At 37.1% G+C, this 19,245-nt stretch overlaps 1 protein-coding gene across 1 annotated transcript in view; it reads left to right on the top strand.

Annotated features, from left to right (window-relative positions):
- RECK (reversion inducing cysteine rich protein with kazal motifs) overlaps positions 1-19,245 on the top strand; it is a 1,724,192-nt gene that overhangs the window by 959,387 nt on the left and 745,560 nt on the right. The window contains exon 8 of the mRNA XM_044065108.1: positions 8,039-8,236. Coding sequence (XP_043921043.1) covers positions 8,039-8,236 — 198 coding nt within the window. The remainder of the gene's footprint in view (positions 1-8,038; positions 8,237-19,245) is intronic.

Below are 19,245 nucleotides of genomic sequence, written 5' to 3'. Positions count from 1 at the left end.
TGCTTTTTTCTTTTCTTTTCTGTTTACTACTTATTCAACTGTTTTTTTTTTCACCAAGACAATCATTTTTAAGCAATGAAACATAATTTTCATCAACTTACTGAGTGTTAGTATAAAAACTGCCTAACATTTTGTAGCTGATAATGAAACTGGTGACAGTGTAAAATACTAAAACTTGCAATGCGGAGTCTTGAAATGTATAAATTGATTAACTGACAATCCAGACTTATATATACTAAGTCTGAAATTGCTATTTCTAGAACTAATCCCTTTTGTCAAATGTATGGTGATCTCAGAGATGGTATGCATAAGTTTAGAGTTTGTGGAGAGCTTGCCTCCTGGAAAAATTAAGTCAAAAGGAGAAGACCTTTTTTATTCTTCTCCTGGATTTTCTGTTTTTGGTGTGTCAGGACTCTGCATTGTGAGTCCTGACATTTCAGTAGGGAGTCAATGAAGTAATATCAACTTCTCAGTTTCATCTTTCTAATTCCCTTTTAATAGTGAAGTCATTTATCAGGGAAGGCCAGTAATTCATTCTTGTTAGCAGCACTGTAGATTTCCAATAACACACTTACATTGGTAGCAGTACCCAAGGGTAAAGGCTTAATGTGTGCAATTTTAAATCTGATGTCAATTTTTATTCATTCCTTAACCACTGGGTTCAGATCCGAACCTTGGATCCAACTAGGCCATTACTATAGCTCGTGGCCAACTGAAACTGTCGCGCTCCTCCCTACCCGCAATGCACCAACCCCTAACATACCTTAGATCTCATTTGCTGCTTTTACGTATAGACGTGATCAGCTTAGCTCTCAAGCATATTTAAAAGATAAGTACTTTTTCAATAATTTCTTTTTATTTTTCTATATGTGTGTGTGTGTGTGTGTATATATTACTGTTAGTGTATTTCAGAATGCTCTACCACTGGGGACAATTGCAATCCAAAGATCCAAACAGTCAATATGTCAGTAGTTTGGTATATCAACAAACAAGGAGGAACCAGGTCTTATCCCTTGTTCAAGAAACACTGTGGCAATGGGCAATCTCATCCAACCATTTTCTGATAGCCATGCACATTCTGGGGAAGTCCAGTGTGATAGTGGACAAACTGAGCAGAACCATTCTACTACCTCATTTGTGGTCTCTCAACAAAAAAGTGAAGGAAGCAATCTTCTGTCAATGGGGCCAGCCTTGCTGTTATCTTTTTGCATCTCCCTTAAACAACAAGTGCAGCAACTTTTTTGTCCTAATCCTCCCAATGGGGAATCACTGTGGGATGCTCTGCTCCACGTTTGGCCCGCCAGTCTTCTTTGTGCTTATCCACCAACCCCATTAGGTTGAACTTTACAAAGTAATTAACTTATATTTACCGAACTCAAACAAAAAAAATCCAGAACTTGGGGCTACGGACTATCCAGGACTTGAATTACACCATTTCCATCAGCAGTGAGTTAAAGAAAAGGGCAGCAATGTTATAGGAAGTTTATTAGGTTTATATGTGCCAACATGTAAAAATTAATATTGCTTTTATGTTTTTTATTATTCAAAGGTGTTTTAATGATTTTTTTTTGTTTGAGTTCGGTAAATGTGAGTTAATTACTTTGTAAAGTTCATTGGTTGTCAGTGGGGGGTTGCTTTTGCACAACTATTTGAGCACAGTATTATAATGACTATTCTTTAGTTCTGAAGATGTCCTAAGGAAAAGGAAGAAAGTTTTTTAGTTCTGAAGATGTCCTAAGGAAAAGGAAAAAAGCACTTAACCTTTGAATGTTTTTTGAATTGTTTTAAGTAGCCTTCTCATTCTAAGTTTTTTTATTAAAGGTGATAAATGAGTTCCGAGGTCGATGACTGACTTTTTGACTATTTTTGCTAAATCACCCCTATATAAATCAAATTTGTTGGTCACATTTGGGTTGCACAGCTAGGCTTGTAAGGGCCCTAGTGGTCATTAGCCCAGTATAAACCTATGAACCGAGACAGCTTAAACTTCTTCGAAGTATAATGCGCTCTAAAGATACATTTAATCTTATAAAAAATCAATACAGGAGAAGAGTAACTTGAAGAAGCACAATTTCAGATGCTCTCTCTCTCTTTCTCTTTCTATACATATATATATATATATATATATATATATATATATATATGTGTGTGCGTGTGTGTGTGTGTGTGTGTGTATGTGTGTCTGTGTGTATGTGTGGGTGTGGGTATAGATATACATGTGTATATGTATAGAGTGGTCTCTTTGTGGGAAATATTCCTTTTGCAAACTAGTGTACAGTTAATATTGTCCACATTCTTGATTGCTAGTTGGTAAATGGCTATTTAATATACAGTGTACATGCTTATCAGAATTCCTTTCATTTATATCTGAATACCCCAAAATATCTCTTAGCATGTCACAAAATGGAAATTAGCTATAGTTTGAGAGAGATCTTTTACATCAAGTGCAATACCTAAACTATATCAGTGTTTCTTCAAAGCATTAACAGGATTCGTGGAATGTTACCATCAAATATTATCTACACTGGTACTTGAATTACTTTTATCTCTCTTTTTTTAAAACACCTTTATTGAATTATCACTTGTGACATTGGCAAATTTACTTTGATATAAAAATAATCAAACTATATTAATGTAACAAAATTATACTTTACATATGTTGCTATATATCATATAACCTAAGCAATATCACATCAATTATTCAATTCCTGCCTTTTTTTAATAAGAAACATCCTTATTAAACCACCGGTTACTACATAGGCAATCATTGGGAGGGTGGCCTAATGGTTAAGGTGTTTGCCTTACAAACACAAGGTGCAGGGTTTGAGTCTCACAAAGGATAATTGGCTAAGCTTAAAATGGCTCGCAAGGGCAGTTAGCTTAGTACTAATCTATGAACCTATACATTTATATAAATGAAAACAAACCGCACGAACAGAATGACTGTTATCTCTTGATAAAATATCATATTTGTACTGAGGAATTAGATCATATTTATACTGAGGAATTTGTTCTGTAGAAATTTCAGCCATTTGAGTTTTCATCTGTTCCAAAATCTATAAATTATAAACTGACTTACTAAGCTATTTTCACTTCTCATAGCCTGTTCTCTGCCATTTTACAGTGGGAGTGCTTTTTCTTAACCTTTTACAGCTGTGATTTGCAATGTCTCTTTCCAAAGTCAACACTGATAACTCTTCAATTGTATATGTATTGCCATACTTACTGTACCATCCTCCAGTTTAATCTTTGTGATATCCAGCATATTAATGCTATGAAGATTACAAAACTTCCACACATTAAGTCCTTGCACTGCTGAGCATACATGCTTTTTTGTCAAAGTCCATTCTGAACCAGATGCAGAACTGTTTCCAGAACTTACCAGAAAGTAACAGCAGACAGAAGCTTGGGGAATTAAATTCTGCTATAGACAGGACTGGAATGTGAATGCTAAAATATGTTTTTGATGCATTTGTTTCATCATCCAGGGGCAGTTTTGTAGAAAAATGGCTAGCCACCTGACAATATAAACATTGACTGTAGATAATTATCATTGATGAAGTGACACCCTATTCCCATATGCGAAAATGGCAAAAAGGGGTTATGGACAGATGGATTCCTGGTTTGGGACAGCATCATATTCTGGGAAAGACAAAGCTCAGTTACTAGATGCTACATTTCCCACAGGCACTTTGTTTTGCAAACCTGCTGTTGATGCTCTAAGTGACATGTAAAAGGGGAGGATAAGATCTGTTGTAAAGCAGCTATGTCATACCCCACTCCACAACTTTCAGAACATTTCCCAAGTAGAAAGAGCCCTTTTTATAGAAAACAAGCCACTACTCAAAGGACTTCCAGTTCTGTATCAGAAGATAAATCAAACTAACAAGAAAGAAAGTCCCAATGACAGCTTCAGGGATCAAGCCACCTCCTCTAATACTGCTGTAAAAAAGCAGTTTCATGTAGCCTGAGTCTAGGATGCTATTTTCTCAGGTAGATGGTTACTGTAAATAATGTCTCAAGGTGATACTATAGACTTTCACTAAATGTCTTTATGTTTCATGTCACAAACTTCCAAACAAGAGAGTCAAGAGGTGTCATTGTCACCGAAACAGCTACTACAGAAAAAGGCAATATGGAGTGTCCCATGGGGTCTCCACAAAATTACCTTTGCAAAATGTCAGTGTTTCCTAATTACAAAACACAGCACTTTTTAAAGTGAGTTTCCCTCTCCCTTTCTTCAAACTGGTGCAGTCCCAGAGTTGGTTATATTTCGTAACATATGTGAGGGGTGCAGTGCAGCAAAAAAAAGAACAAAAACACTTCAGAAACTGGGTTTTGTAAGTATCAATATTTATCCATCATAATTCTGATATATGTCTATGTCCTAGAGTACCTAAAAGGAAGATTTTACACAAGGTTTTCCTCTTATCAGAGAAAGAAGGATAATGTAGACCAGTATTAGTGATCTAGCTCTATTAAACTTGAAATCATTTGCGATTTCAGAATGACCCTGATGACAGATCTTTCATAGAACAGAATGCCTGTTGTACCTCCAAGAAGATCTTTCATAGAACAGAATGCTTGTTGTACCTCAGAGAATGAAGGATGCCTATCTTGACATGCCTCTAAGGTTTTGACACAGAAAGTATTTGAGGTTTCATATTGCTGATTCCTCGTTTCAATTTTCTACTTTTCCAATTGATCTTAGCGTATTTACCAAATGTTTAACACCAGATTTGCCTTCTTAAAGAGCTACTACAAAACAATTGTTTTATTTCTGGATGACATTCTGGTAGTGACAAAATCCAAAGAACTGTTTCTTAATTGTATCACAATAATAGTAGTTCTATTTTATTTTATTTTATTTTATTTAACAGGAAAGTATAACTGTGTAGAAAATACCTTTTCGACAGAGGCCCAAGGGAATTAGCTTCTCCACAAGATCACAAATATGATAAAAGCAGTAAACAAATCCAAGTACAAAGGGAGTACAAGTACTTCATATTATAACAAAAAACAAGACAAGCATTACCAAATATAAACACGTCAGAAGCAGAAATATGCAAGAAGATTTCACTCTTAGGGTGAGTAGAGTCAAAAAGTGGGATATACATTTACAAACTCATATTTGATCAAAAGCAAGACAAATATTCACAAATAATAAACATATCAGAAGCAAAAAGCATAAAAATATTGCATTTTCAGGCAGATTAAAATTATAAAGTGGGACAGTCAAGGAATACAGTTTCTGGAATTCACAATAACCTACAGGAAATCGTCCATGATTGTAAGCCTGACAGCAACATTTTAGGGAGATTTCAAAGACTGTATTCTAACAAAAATGTGTATCCCCCAGGAAAATGAGAATTTCAACAAGTCGTGTAAGTCTTTCCTTATTTCAGCCTATTACAGGTATGACAGTTTCTCAGTACTGTGAGATATTTCGTTTTAGTATTCAGAAAGACTAGACTTGTCAAAAACATTATAGAAACTGAAGACTGAAACAAAGTCATAAATACTTTGTAAACAAAGATTCCTATTTCAGAATCTGTCAAAACAATGTTTTTGGTGACAAAAATTTTATAAGCATACAGAAGGAATATAACCTGTCAGTGCAGGATGACTTCTCTCAGCAGAAGTATTCCACATCACCCTGAAGGAGACCAAAGTATATACAGAGCCTTGACAACCTTGTAGGGCACATTTCTCAAGGACTGTTTCAAAATAGCAGAAAAACACTATGGTAATATGATACATAAAGAAACAAGGAAGAATCTGAATTTTTCCAGCTTTTTTCAAAGACAGCCTGGATTTAGTAATGGACCTTGCAAATATTCTAGGTTTGCAAATTAACTAAAGATACATGGAGCAAGAGGTATACTAGCTTACAGGTATATCAGTACATTGCATAGATTTGGGAACTAAGTGTTTTTGTTTGTCACAAACCACAGCAATCAAGTTAGTCTTTTGCTCTTTCATGCGTTACAAGACAGTTTGGAAGTGAGATGCTTTATACTTTCCATGGACCCAGACCTTATGATACAGAATCCTGCATTTTTCGTAGTTCACATGATGCTACTCTAATCAAAACAGGACAAGGAAAATACTCTCTCCCTCTTGGCCAAAGTAATGGTGGTATTCTCTGTTAATGAGTTTAAATTCCCTTTTGCAATGGCCATTGTCTATGCATAAGTTCTTATTGTTATAACAGGTGCGGGATACTCCATTCAATTTTCCATTCAGTTCTCAAAAGTGTGACTTTATCAACCCAGAATATGCAGTTTTAATTTCAAATAACAGTTGCTTTACTTCTCAAGTTTTAATTATTTTAGGGAAGGCTGAAAGAACAAAGTAACATTTTACATACTGAAGTGAAATATATTTATTTCTTAAGACTATGTTATAAGGTCTGAATCCTTTATATTGTCTGTTACCAATGTTATTAGCCAATTCAAATTACCTTTCTAAATCAGATTTGGCTGAGTCATCTTTCATTCAAAGTTCATGTGTCTTCTGTCTCCCTGCTTGTGCACTAGTTATCGCACAGATGGTACCACAACCTTCTGTTTCTAAAAGGAATTCTTCAGTTAAACCCCCCATCAGGTTGTAGTCCTATCTTCTGGAATTAAAGTTTGTTGCAAGAGCTGAGTTCACCTCCTTTTTCACCAGCACATGCAGTGGAATTAAAATACCACTCATGGAAAGCTTATTTCTGGCTGCTGTTACTGCTGGCAAGATTTCTGAGTAGCAAACATTAATATGCAAATCATCTTACACATTTTCCACAATGAAAAGGTAGCACTGAGGATAAATATAGAGCTTTTGTGTGTACATTTTACCAACAGTAGCTTTCTTTTAGATCATTCAATTGCCAGTATTTTATCCAAGCTAATAGAATAATAGAGAAGATTATTTTCGTTTGCCAGCAAGTCAGATATCATAAGCGAACTAATGAATTCAGAAAGACTGATGAGCTTTTTGTTTCCTTCAAGAACAGAAAGGGAAGTCTGTTAGTCATTAGAGTGTCAATACAATCAGCCTGCTTTATTGTCTTTTGCTATGACAAATTTAAGGAGCAATAAGAGCTCATTCTACATCGGCAGTTACACTTGCAGCATATTTCAGAAATGTTTCCACTCAATACATTTTGGATGAAGCTAGGTAGAGTTCTGTAGACACCTTCATAGACTACTGCAAGTTTAATGCATAGTTCATGAGTAGTGCAGGTTTTAGCTTGGCTGTGCTGCAGGCTGTCCCATAATTCTCTGCCTTCCATGGATGGCTTAGAAATTTACCTAGATGCTATTATTTACTGCTGCAGTGACCCTTTCTGACCAAGGCAGTACAGTTTTATGTAAGTATATTTACTGTTAACAGTAAATATTCTAGGAGTTTTCATTATAATAATAAAGCTACAACTCGTCCATCCTCCCCCAAGTAGCATGTATATAGTTATAATATTTTTTAAGCTGTTATACATTTGTATTTTCCAGTTATGGCAATGTTTTTCTAAGGCAAGAGCAATGACTTACTACATTAGACACAGTAACAGCTGGAAGGGGTTGCAAAAATTGAACAAAGCCCCTGGCAGTGCTAGCTGTATATAAGTGCTTCATGCACTAACCAAAGGTACCAAGGAGCACTGTTTACAAGACAAGCATTGGTCTTCATATTAGCAGACTCACTGCTGACAAGACTTCTGTCTGGGAAAGTACACACATAAGATGGATAAACAGTAGTATTATGATAAACTGTTACAATGGCTTTTTCTTAAATATTTGTTGTTATGGTAAATATACTTAAACCCAACTTCACTTTCAAAAAATGTCAGAATAGATTCATTTAGAATGCATATGAATCAGTTACTTAGAAATACTGACCTTTTTTAGAAAATAAGACAAATATCCTCACTTTGTATGCTTGTAGTTTTTCATAACTTAACAGATGTTTCTGGAGGGTTTTTTTGTACATCATTTTAGAAGATTAGTAAGCTTCAGAGATTTATTTTGATCTCTCTGCTGTTTTTTTTTAACAGTTGGATCAGTGTGTTGCAGTTATGCAGGGAGGCACACATACTGCAGAGAATTTTGCCAGGCTATTTTTCGCACCGACTCCGCACCTACTCCATCTCAGATTAAAGCTGTTGAAAACTACTGTGCTGCTATTAGTCCTCAGCTGATACACTGTGTTCACAACTACACCGAATCTTACCCCATGAGAAACCCAATAGACAGTAAGTATACACATTCTTATATTTTACTGCATGGTATTCTCCTCATTTCTATGAGACAAAAACATTGAATGAAAAACTATAATGTTTGTATACCAGTGAGCTGTCTGTTTATCTGTTAGTGCTATAGTGTGGGACCATGGGACTTAATATTCTTGTACGTCTGAGCCATTGTTTTAAAGGGAAAATATCCTTGTACTTCTGACTCATTGCTTTGAAGGGAATTTGATGTTATAGTGGGATCACTTGGTTAACAAAACAAAACTTCAGTATTTTAATTGTTGTCTGTAGATTAGCATGACTGAAGACAGATACTCAGAGATATGTAAGTGAAGCTTAAAGAGATTCAAGTCATGCTAAACAGTATCACAGATCATAGTGTGCTACAGGATCCCTTATATGTCTCCAGAAAATCACACATCATTCTTAAAGATTTTTGATGAACTTCTCATAAGTAGAAATGTTATACTATTTAACTGTCTAGTGACTGACTGGGTGTCCTGTGCCACCAACTTAGGACATGGACTAAAATTCTTAGATTTTCTAAACAAGAATTCCTTGGACCAGATTGTTAATGAACCCACTAGAAAACAGAGTATACTTCAACTGGTCCTAACAAACTTGTTACCTGTATGTACCATCCCCACGGTATCACCCTCACTGGTCAAGTCAAACCAAAAGATAGTAACCTTCTGCAGTAAAATTTTCAAATGGTCAGTATCAAATGTCACAAAATGTAAAGATTTCAAATGTACAAATCTGTTGCAGTTCTATAATAGTCTTTAAACTAGAGTATAATGACATTACCACTAACAAAGATACTGCAAAGAGTTATGAAGGCAAGTACTAGTCACACCTGGACAACTATATAAAATTAGAAGTCCCACCTAGATACAATTGAATGGGGAGGTTTAAAAGCAAGTCAGTGTGGTGGCCCTCAAGCATTAATAAACTGTTTAATAAAAGGAAGAAAAGTCTAAACCTACATAGCAGAGCAGAAGAACCCCACCCCCAAATAAGGAGAGCATCAAGCAGCTAGATAAGAAAATAAAAAATAACCAGAAAAATGAATGCATCTCCTAAACTCATACTAGCTATAGAAGCCAAAGGCAACTACAAATATGTTGTTAGTTATGTCAAAAAATAACACCCACTATTGCTCAGAACTTATTCATAACTGTACTACCTACTGTTATCCAGTGGATATATCCTCTCAACTGTACATATTTTTGTAGAATGTCCAGATTTTGCCTCATATTTTTGCTGTGTTCCTCCTAAAATCTGTACCGTTCTGGCAAATAGCTGAGGATTGAAGTCATTAAATAATGACAAATATTTGAGTTTAAGACTCAACATCCTTCAGAAAATTCATGCTAATGCAAAACCTATTATTCTTTCAACTTTCTAAGTTTGTAAGAGCAATATTTAAAATCTGTCACTGTTTGTCCCCCATCATTTTAGGCTTTGTCCAGATTTTTTGCTCTAAGAGATTGAGAGGCATGAGTGGATATTGCCAGCATACTGACAAATGAATTTAGTGCCAACTTCACCCCAAAGGCATCCATTCCAAATCCACTTATCCCTGATGGAATCAGGCCATCAACCATCATGAAAGAACATGTATGGGAGGTATTCTCCAAAATGAACAATACCTCATCCATGGGGCCTGGCAACATACTTGTTTCCCTAATTAGTAGCTCTAAAGAAGCACTGGTGGACCCAGTCCATATCCTTCTTAAATGGAGCATAGCAACTGTCTTTGTTGCACTGGGAGTGACACACAAATGTTGTGATGCCACTCTAGAAGGGTAGTCCTACAACTGACCCAGGAATTACAAACCTATCAGTCTAACTAGTTTTATATTCAAAGCCATGAAATGTATCATAACTGACCTAATTAACAATGATATCAAAAGTCATCTCACACTTGACCCCCAGCAGTCATAACTGACCTAATTAACAACGATATCAAAAATCTTATCACACTTATGACCCCCAGCAGTTTGGCTTTGTCAAGTGTGGATTCTGTTAAATGAATCTTGTGAACTTTTTTGAGAGGGTTACTCAAACAGTAGATTGTGGGTAAGTTATCTACCCAGTGTGCCTTGACCTTGCCAAGGCATTCAGTACTATACCACATGAAAATATAATAAACAAGCTGAAGGACCTCAGAATTAATCCATATGTGGTTGGGTATACAGCCAAATAGTTTAAGTACAATACTGGCACAGTAAGAGTAGTGCGATGCATCCTCTGAGACAATGAAGGTGACCAGTGGAATTATTCAGGGATCTGTGCTGGGACCTCTGTTATTCAGTTTCTACTTCTCAGACCTTCACTTATCAAATGAGAATCTGTTTTTAACAGAGTTGTCAGAAGATTGCAAGCTGGGAGTATTTAACAAGTCCACTTCTGACAAACATGCACTCCAACAAGTGCTTACACCTGTTAGTAGCAGGTGTACAGAGAATTGGCTCAAATTCAACACCAAAAAATATAGCATTGTAGCATTTGGTATGCACCCCTAGCTCCAGTTTATAGCACAGATAGCATACCACTTCAAAATGAAAAGTTTGTTAGATACCTATGTACTTGGGTGGATAGCTCCCTCATGGTTCATGTTGCAATGGTATAAGGAAATCCTTTTACCTTGCAAAACTTGTATCAAAAGGTATTTTCCAGATCAAAGAAATCCTCATCTCCTTGTATTCAGCACTGATTAAGACACATTGACTAGAGCATGCATATTGGGATATACATTATAAAGCATATCCCTGGAAAGACCCCAGCGGTTTGTAACTAAAAAGATCAAAGGCCTGAACTATCCAAAAAGACTGGCAGCTTACTTAGTTTCATATTGACTCCGTAGATTTGTGCCTTGCTTATCAGGCTATAAGGGATCTAGTACTCCAAGGACTGTTGTGCTTCCATAAATCAAACAATCCAGCTAACATCAAGACCAGAGATCTAAATCTACTCCAAAAAATAAGTAAGAGAAGGAGGAGGGAGAGACTTGTCATGCAGCGCCTACTCCCTCTCTAGAATAAACCTCTTCTCCAAGTTAAGCAGTGTGACATGCTGTTTGCCTTTAAAAATACACAACTGGATGGGTATTGCTAAATTCACCCCTGGTATGACTGACTTGGCCTTCCTTGAAATGAGTGGCAGGGTGTGGGGGTAGGTACTGGCAAGGTGTAAGTTACCTCATAACTTAGGTTTCTTGTAACTACTATGATCCTATGTATGTGTGTTTGTTTGTGCCCAGATTTGATGTTCAGCAAGGTTGGACATCAGTGCACTGAGGTTCTCAAAATTCTGGTTCTGCTTAGGAAAACTCACTCATAGATAACATTTAACATCATTAGGTGGTTCGGAAGACCTGTAAGAAATTTTGTTGGAGTAAGGTCTGTATGTACTAAATCAAATTCCCTTATCCCCATTTTCAAGGACTTTCCAATTAAAAACTTCAGATGAACGTTTAGCAATAATTTTTTTTTTACATAAATCCCTTCTTTCTAAGAGTAGATATGAAATTCCCTCTAACTCCACCTCAAATTAATGTGCATTTCCCAAGAGTTGCTATATTGTATGCTATCTTTGGATCTCCAGTTTCCTGAAACCATCAAGCCCTAGCACCTACTGACCCATTTGGCTTCTCCTCAAATCCTATCATTAGAGAACACTGGACATAGCAGGTGAGAGTAGGAAATCATGGACCATTAGACCATCATCCCGTGGGAAGTCAGGATATTTTTTCTGCTTCATATCTTTTCACCTTGTTGGCTGGCATGTTAACTGCAGTGTAGTACATGCTACATTTGGCCAATCTACGGGTCCACACTTCCTCAAACCTGCTAAGCTGAGCTGGAGAGCAGTACTGTTCTTGGCAGGCTCACACTCACCATACCTCACCTTATCTCTCTTGCGCAAAGCAGAGTTTTGGACTCGGGTCTAACCAACAGGTGCTGCTTTTACAATGGGACATTTATTAGTCTGTCCTGCAGGATGGGAAAGCTGGCATAAGTGGCTTAAGTCCACTCTACCTTAACAGTGTCTTCTAACATCTGAGCTACTCTTTGAACCCTGGCTATCTGGATTATAGTCAAGGCTTTATCATGCTACTTCACAAATTTAGCTTCATGTTCATTTTCCTCCATTGGAGATTATGTCATTGTGCCTTCATCTGCATCATATGCTTTTCTGTGTGTGTGTGTATAAATACACACACACACACACATATATATATATATATATATATATATATATATCTGTATCTATATATATCTATATCTATATATATATCTATATTATATATATATATATATATATATATATATATATATATATATGTCCCCTTCAGATGATCGAAGTTTCAAAAATTCAAATTTCATATGGCTTGAAGTTTTAAAACTTCGAATGTTCTGTATGGAGATCTTCATACAGCACAGAATGGGAAATTTTCCCTTTTCCTTGCTGTAGCGCGATCCCAGAGTTGGTATATTTAAATAGCAGGAGGTGTGGGAAGTGCAGGGGGGCTTGCTCCCCCGTAAAAACATCCAGGAAATTTTTTTTGTTTTGTTTTTGTTTTTCTGTCAGGTGTTCAAAGTTTTGAAACTTTGATCATATGGTCTTGGCCATATGAAATTCGAAGTTTTAAAACTTTCATCATCTGAAGTAGACCCATATATATATATATATATATATATATATATATATATATATATAGATATATGTATATATATATATATATATATATATATGTGTGTGTGTGTGTGTACATACACACACACACACATATTATATATGTATACACACACATATATATATATATATATATATATATATATGTGTGTGTATATAAAAACTGGATTTGTAGAGCTATGTGTCCGTTGAGAAGTAGGTTATATCTTGCTCAGCTTAGGAAGCCACCAGTATACTGTTTATTAATAAAAATATTTTGGGGCTTCTTCCACAACTGATAACCTGACCTTTGCTTTGATAAAATTTACCTCTTCATTTACCCTTTTACCTGATTGCATATATTCTTACCTTTGCATAACCCATCATGTGAGAAGGTCAGAAGAACTTGGTTCCTGTGCTTGGAGTACAAGATCTGAATTAGGCAGTGCTCAATATATAGATCTAGAGGGTAGCTAATTTTGATATAGACTACATATCCCAATGTGTAAGTGATACAGTGATGCCAAAAAAGCATATACCCATACTTACTTTGGAAAACCCAAGGTGCCTGTGCTATTTTCCAGTTACATTCTTTGATATTTGATCACTTATTCCATGAGTTCTGTCAAGAGCTTCTACTGGAACCACTCATCCTGATCTTACTCTGTGCCCCCCCCAGAAAAACCTAAGAGTACAGTCTGCCAGGTCACTTATCAAACTTATGATCACTGATGCTCCTGACAGAATATTTTTTTTCACCACTTGGCTGGGCCAAAGCACTGGATTCTAATGCCTTTTGATGCCAAAATTGCAGCAACACTGTACCAAGATCATGACAGGCCTGTGGTCTCTGTAAAAAAATTTTGTGACTAGTCAAACTAGTGTCCTATGTATGTGTATGTGTGAGTATTAGGGAGATCTTTACCATAATTTTGCTTTAGGAACACCAGAAAAGACACTGTGGCCTTTTTGGTTCAGACAATTTGTGGAGAGCAGCATGAAGTTGCTTTTATAATATTTTAGTATCATACAATTCCTCTGCTTTTTTTGTGAATCAATACCTGTACTACTTCTGAATTAAACCTAGTTGCTGATATCTGTGATATGAGGCACATATGTTTGCTTGCTTGCTGATTGTTCCATGCTGAGTGCAGAAGTTAGGCCATTGTTAGCGCACCCCATGTGATCAAATTATACCTCCTGCATCTCAGCGCCACCATCACAAACCTATAATTAGCAGCTTAGGAAAAAAGGAACATTTGGCTCTATATATACATACATATATATATATCTGTATGTATATTACACTCTTGCTTCTCAGCTTTTTGCCATATGTTTTTGTTTATTATGCAGACCTAATAAGCAGTTTTGTTTTCACATAACTGGTGCTGTTAAATTACAACCTGGTCATTAGAAGTAAGTTAAACAGCACGCGTTGTCTGCATATGAAATAATCCCCAGACTACTGTTTTACAGAAATTATGAATGTTTTCTGTATTGCAGTTTGCGCCTCATAAAGAATATAACTTTTCCAAAAAAAAGGCAACATCATTTTGTAAAATGAGCCGTGTACCCTTTATAACTATCTTGTTCCATACCTTACTAGTGGTGCATGCAGTATAAAAACATTGGCTAAACTTTCCCAAACACTGTCTGACTAATGACTTTTGCTACTTCATCATTCCAATACCCACATTGAATCTACCTCATTTATCAAAGAATGTCTGATATCACACCAATATATTATCCACAAAATGTCACTGACCTTTAGATTTACTGCTTCCCCTTACCTAAAATGTGCTGTACTCAAACAGTTTGCCTATGAAACTCCCTTTATAGGCCTTGGAACCCTTTTCATTTATTGCCATATGGAGGTATTCATCCAAATTGCAGACAGTCTAATGATAGTGATCCAAGCTATTACATCATCACACCAATAAACTGTGGACTGAATTTAAAGGCTTGTACGTCCTGAATTTTAATGCAAGGATTTTGAGAACTAAAATTCATGAACTTGAAGTATAACTTTATAATATTAAACCTGATGTCTACTTTGTCAGTTAATCATTGCTAATTCCCAATATATCAAACCATGAAAGGGGCATTGCTGAATATGTCATTGTCAGAAAGGACAGAATTCACAATAGATGTGTGTAGAAGGAGGAGCTTATTTATATCTCTACATCAATTACTGAAAAGATAACAGACAGCTAACTAACAGTAAACACAAACTTCAACAAAGATATGTCATTGATATGACAGTGTTACAGTTCAATAACTGTATTGCAAATGCCATAGATAAAGCATTTGCTACCACCTCACACTCCTCTGCTTTTAGAAATCTCAGTAGTCTTTCAATCAACCTGGGTCACTCTGTACTGTACATTGAATGGACCCTGCTGTTAGGCAGTGTAAGACAAAGCTGTATCACTTTGCTTCAACCTTGAAAAGTTGTTTGTGATGTCCTCAAAAGGTCAGTCTCTACTGTTGTCATTATTTGGGGTAAGACATTTGCTCATTGTCTATGATCTGTGCCCCATAACTCCAGGGTCTAGTGTTCAGTCCTAGTCTGCAGTTGATAACGTTTTCTTGATGTCTGCATGGCTTCTCTCAGGGCACTACAATTTCCTCTCAAGAACATACTGGTTGACTGGCTACTTTGAAGTGCCCAAATATTTTGCATTTACCCTTGCCCTTGATGTTGATGGCTTAAAAGAGTCACACTGACCAAGTTCACTTGTGCAATTAACACATGAACAAAACGGAAACAAAAAGTATTTTAACAATATGTGGAAACATTGCAATAGCTGACTCATCATGCAATATAGGAATGCTGTTTCCCTGTTATGTTCAAATACTAGTATTCCCAGCTAAGTAAGCAAACCACTGGTGGTCTTTTATCAACTTGGACTATGGAACTTAACACATTTAAAACCAAGTCCATATCATTTTGTAACAAGAAATACAAAGGAGTTAATTCCATTCCAGGTAGCAGATCTATTGCACAATGGTGTAGTATATATCTTTGGATTCATGGAGTTTAATAATACAGTGGCATGCACAGAAAATGTAACAATTGAAGTTAAAAAAGGGCCCACAGTTAGCTGTCTCTTCCCCACTGGTTAAAAAATACTCTTGCATTTTCTCAAAGGTTGGTGTAACTAGGAACTACTTTAGTCTTTCTCCTTTGCTTTGGAGGCTATGCATTCACTCTTACCTTTGTCTGGTTTGGAAAGACAATATCTGTTTACAATTAACAGCAAGGTTTCTATTAGGTGTACCAAGAGACAGTCATCCCCACAACTTGTTTAGGTGGATTTGAGAAGTCATTTTAAACAGACTTTCTTTGCGATACCATCTTATTGCTGTAAATTGAATTGTCCCTGTCTTTTCCATCCTTTTATCATGGCACACTCCTCTAAGGAAGCTCTGATCTTCTGAAGCTTAATTCATACTTATACCTGCAATAGGTAAGAAGGTAGAAGATAGGACCTTTAGTAACTACATCTCTTGAACAGAGATCAAATTATCTAAACACATCAGTTCTGTCACCTCTAAGCAGTCTTTAAGAAATATTATCCATAGTCATCTGCTTTCCACTAGCAGCTGCTTGAATTGCAAACTTCCCATAAGTTATCACTGATCTGTGATTCTCCGGTACATTGTGTGACTTAATAGCCAGATCTAATTTTTATTACAAAGCACAAAACATTTTAATTTGTACTGTAGTTAAAGTGGAAATGTGTATGGTATATTTACTCCATTTGACTAACTCTCCTTTGTGCTTTTGATGTAATCTTATGTGTAACATAAACTGGCCTTTTTAGTATTGTGCTTATGGAGTTGAGGAGATAAATAAAATAAACATGTATTATTTGTACACTATTTTTCTCTAATAGTTAGAGTTCACTGCCAGTATATTTGCCAAGCCAACTTTTTGAGCTTTAATAACATTGTCATTGTTCACACATTAGGCACAACATATGGCATGCTTAGTTATGTGGTTTATGGTTAGAATTACAGGAATGTGCTTTATGGTTAGAGTTACAGAAGTTTATTTGTAAATTATTGTGGTATGATCTAGAAAAGTAGACAGGTCAGGTTCAAAGCTGCAGAGATCACCCCAGCTTTACCAGGTTACTCATCCTACCATACTTTCAGACCCCAAAAGTAGGGCTACAAAGCCAAATGAGGTGGAGTATCAATATTCATCAAAGATATGCACACCTCCAAATTGGTCAAACAGTATGACGCACAGGAGATACTCCAAGTGCAGTTAACTGTTGACAAAACAGCTATTCAAATCATTGTTAGATACAGACCTCCAACCATGACTCAGGACACCCACACCACCTTTCTGGACTTACTTGAATCCATCAAGATTCACCCCTCTACCCCGATCGCAGGTAACTTTAACTACCCAACTATAGAATGGAAGACCACTTCTAGCCCAAATATGAATGCCCAAAGATCTCTCGACTTCATCATTGCCAATGCATTGGATCGGCTGGTCGACTCCCCCACGAGAGGTGAAAATATCCTGCACCTGGTATTAAACAACATCAGTAACCATTGTAGCATGCTTACAGTGTCATCTTCTTTGGTCAGATCTGACCATAAAGCGATCACTTTCAAAGTCACCATTTCCTCTGACCCCCCACACTTGTCAGGGTCACACAAAAAATGTTTTCCAAAATTGACTGCAGTCTTCTGAGAGCAGGTATATGCAGCTTTACAGCCACCATCCCTTCAGTTGGAAATAGCACTAATGTCCAAGCCTACACCAAAAAACTATATGAGCACTTACATAGCTGTATGGACTCAGCAATACCTGACAGGACCTAATCATCTTTTTCAAGGAAGAGTAAACCTGTCTGGTGGACAACAGCAATAAACAAACTCTATAATAAAAGATAAAAATTACTGTCCAGGACCAAGAAGGAGCAGGTGTCAAGTTGAAAGCAATCTCTCCTTTGTCTGAACAAGCAGATAAGGTCAGTGGTGAAATCCTCTAAGGCTAACTTCAAGTCCAAATTGGCCACATCCACTAAGGACATTCACAAGGCCTTCTTCACATACTAAAAGGTAACACCCAATTCTGCTCTGAACTGGTGGTCCACAGCACCACATTCACAAAATTCGTAGATATAGCCAACTTGCTGGCAGACCGGTTCGGTGAAAACTTCAGCCTCCTGTCCCCCATCAGTAAACCAGGACATCCCCAGCACCTGCCCCTCTCCCCTCATCACCAGAGAGCGGGTCTTTAATGCCCTCTCAAAGGCAAAAAATACAGTCTCCATGGGACCTGACAACATTCCTGACTGTGGCCTACATGAACTCAGGCATGAGCTCTCAGCTGCATTAGGCACCCTATTCAACCAAAGACTGAACACCAGCTTCATCCAAGCTGAATGAAGGACAGCCACTGTCATCCCTCTGCACAAAGATAGAGCGTCCACTGACCCAGACAATTATAGGCCCATTAGCCTAAGCCTAATTTGCAAGGCCATGGAACGCATTATTATGGACCTAATAAACAAGGACATTGACAACCTCCAAATGCTTGACCCCAAACAGTTTGGTTTTGTCAAAGGGACATCATGCCTGTTAAATCTGGGTCGATTTCTAAACAGTCACCAAAGCCATGGACGAGGGGAAGATGGTGCATACCACCTACCTTGTCCTAGCCAAAGCCTTCAACACTATTCCTCACGTGGACATAATAGATAAACTTTCCCAGCTAGGCATCAACCCATATGTTCCCAGATGGGTAGCTAACTGACTCACTGATAGAATCCACTCAGTCAAAATAGGGGAAGCCACCTCTAGTAGTAGACCCGTAATGAGTGGTGTACTGCAATGATCAGTCTTGAGGCCTCTACTGTTTGGGATATACTTTTCTGAGGTGCAAGTCAAAACCAGTGGTCTGTGGCTGACCAAGTTTGCAGATGACTGCAAGATGGGTGCTGTCTTAAATTCCTCTAATGATGTGAACATCCTGCAAGAGGGCCTTATCCAAACTAATGACTGGTGCCAGAAGCATGGCCTCAAACTGAATGCCAAGAAATGCATGATTATCCCCTTTGGGGAAAATGGTGTCTGCACTAATTATCACATTAATAACAACGTACTAAACACATAATCAGTGTGAAGGACTTGGGCACTCAGGTTGATAGCAACCTGACTTCTGACCACCATGTTCCATCCATTGTATGGAAGGCTTTCTACATGGCCCACCTCATAAGTAAAGGTATTTCATCCAGGAATAAGGAGGTCATAACATCCCTGTGCTCCTCCCTTATCAAACCCATTATCAAGTACAATGCCCTCTT

Source organism: Protopterus annectens, chromosome 3.part0 (assembly GCF_019279795.1).
Source record: "Protopterus annectens isolate FY-2018-M chromosome 3.part0, PAN1.0, whole genome shotgun sequence".
Classification (NCBI taxonomy): Eukaryota; Metazoa; Chordata; order Ceratodontiformes; family Protopteridae; genus Protopterus; species Protopterus annectens.
Note: the sequence above shows the minus strand (reverse complement) of the source record. Positions and strands in the feature narration are given on the sequence as shown.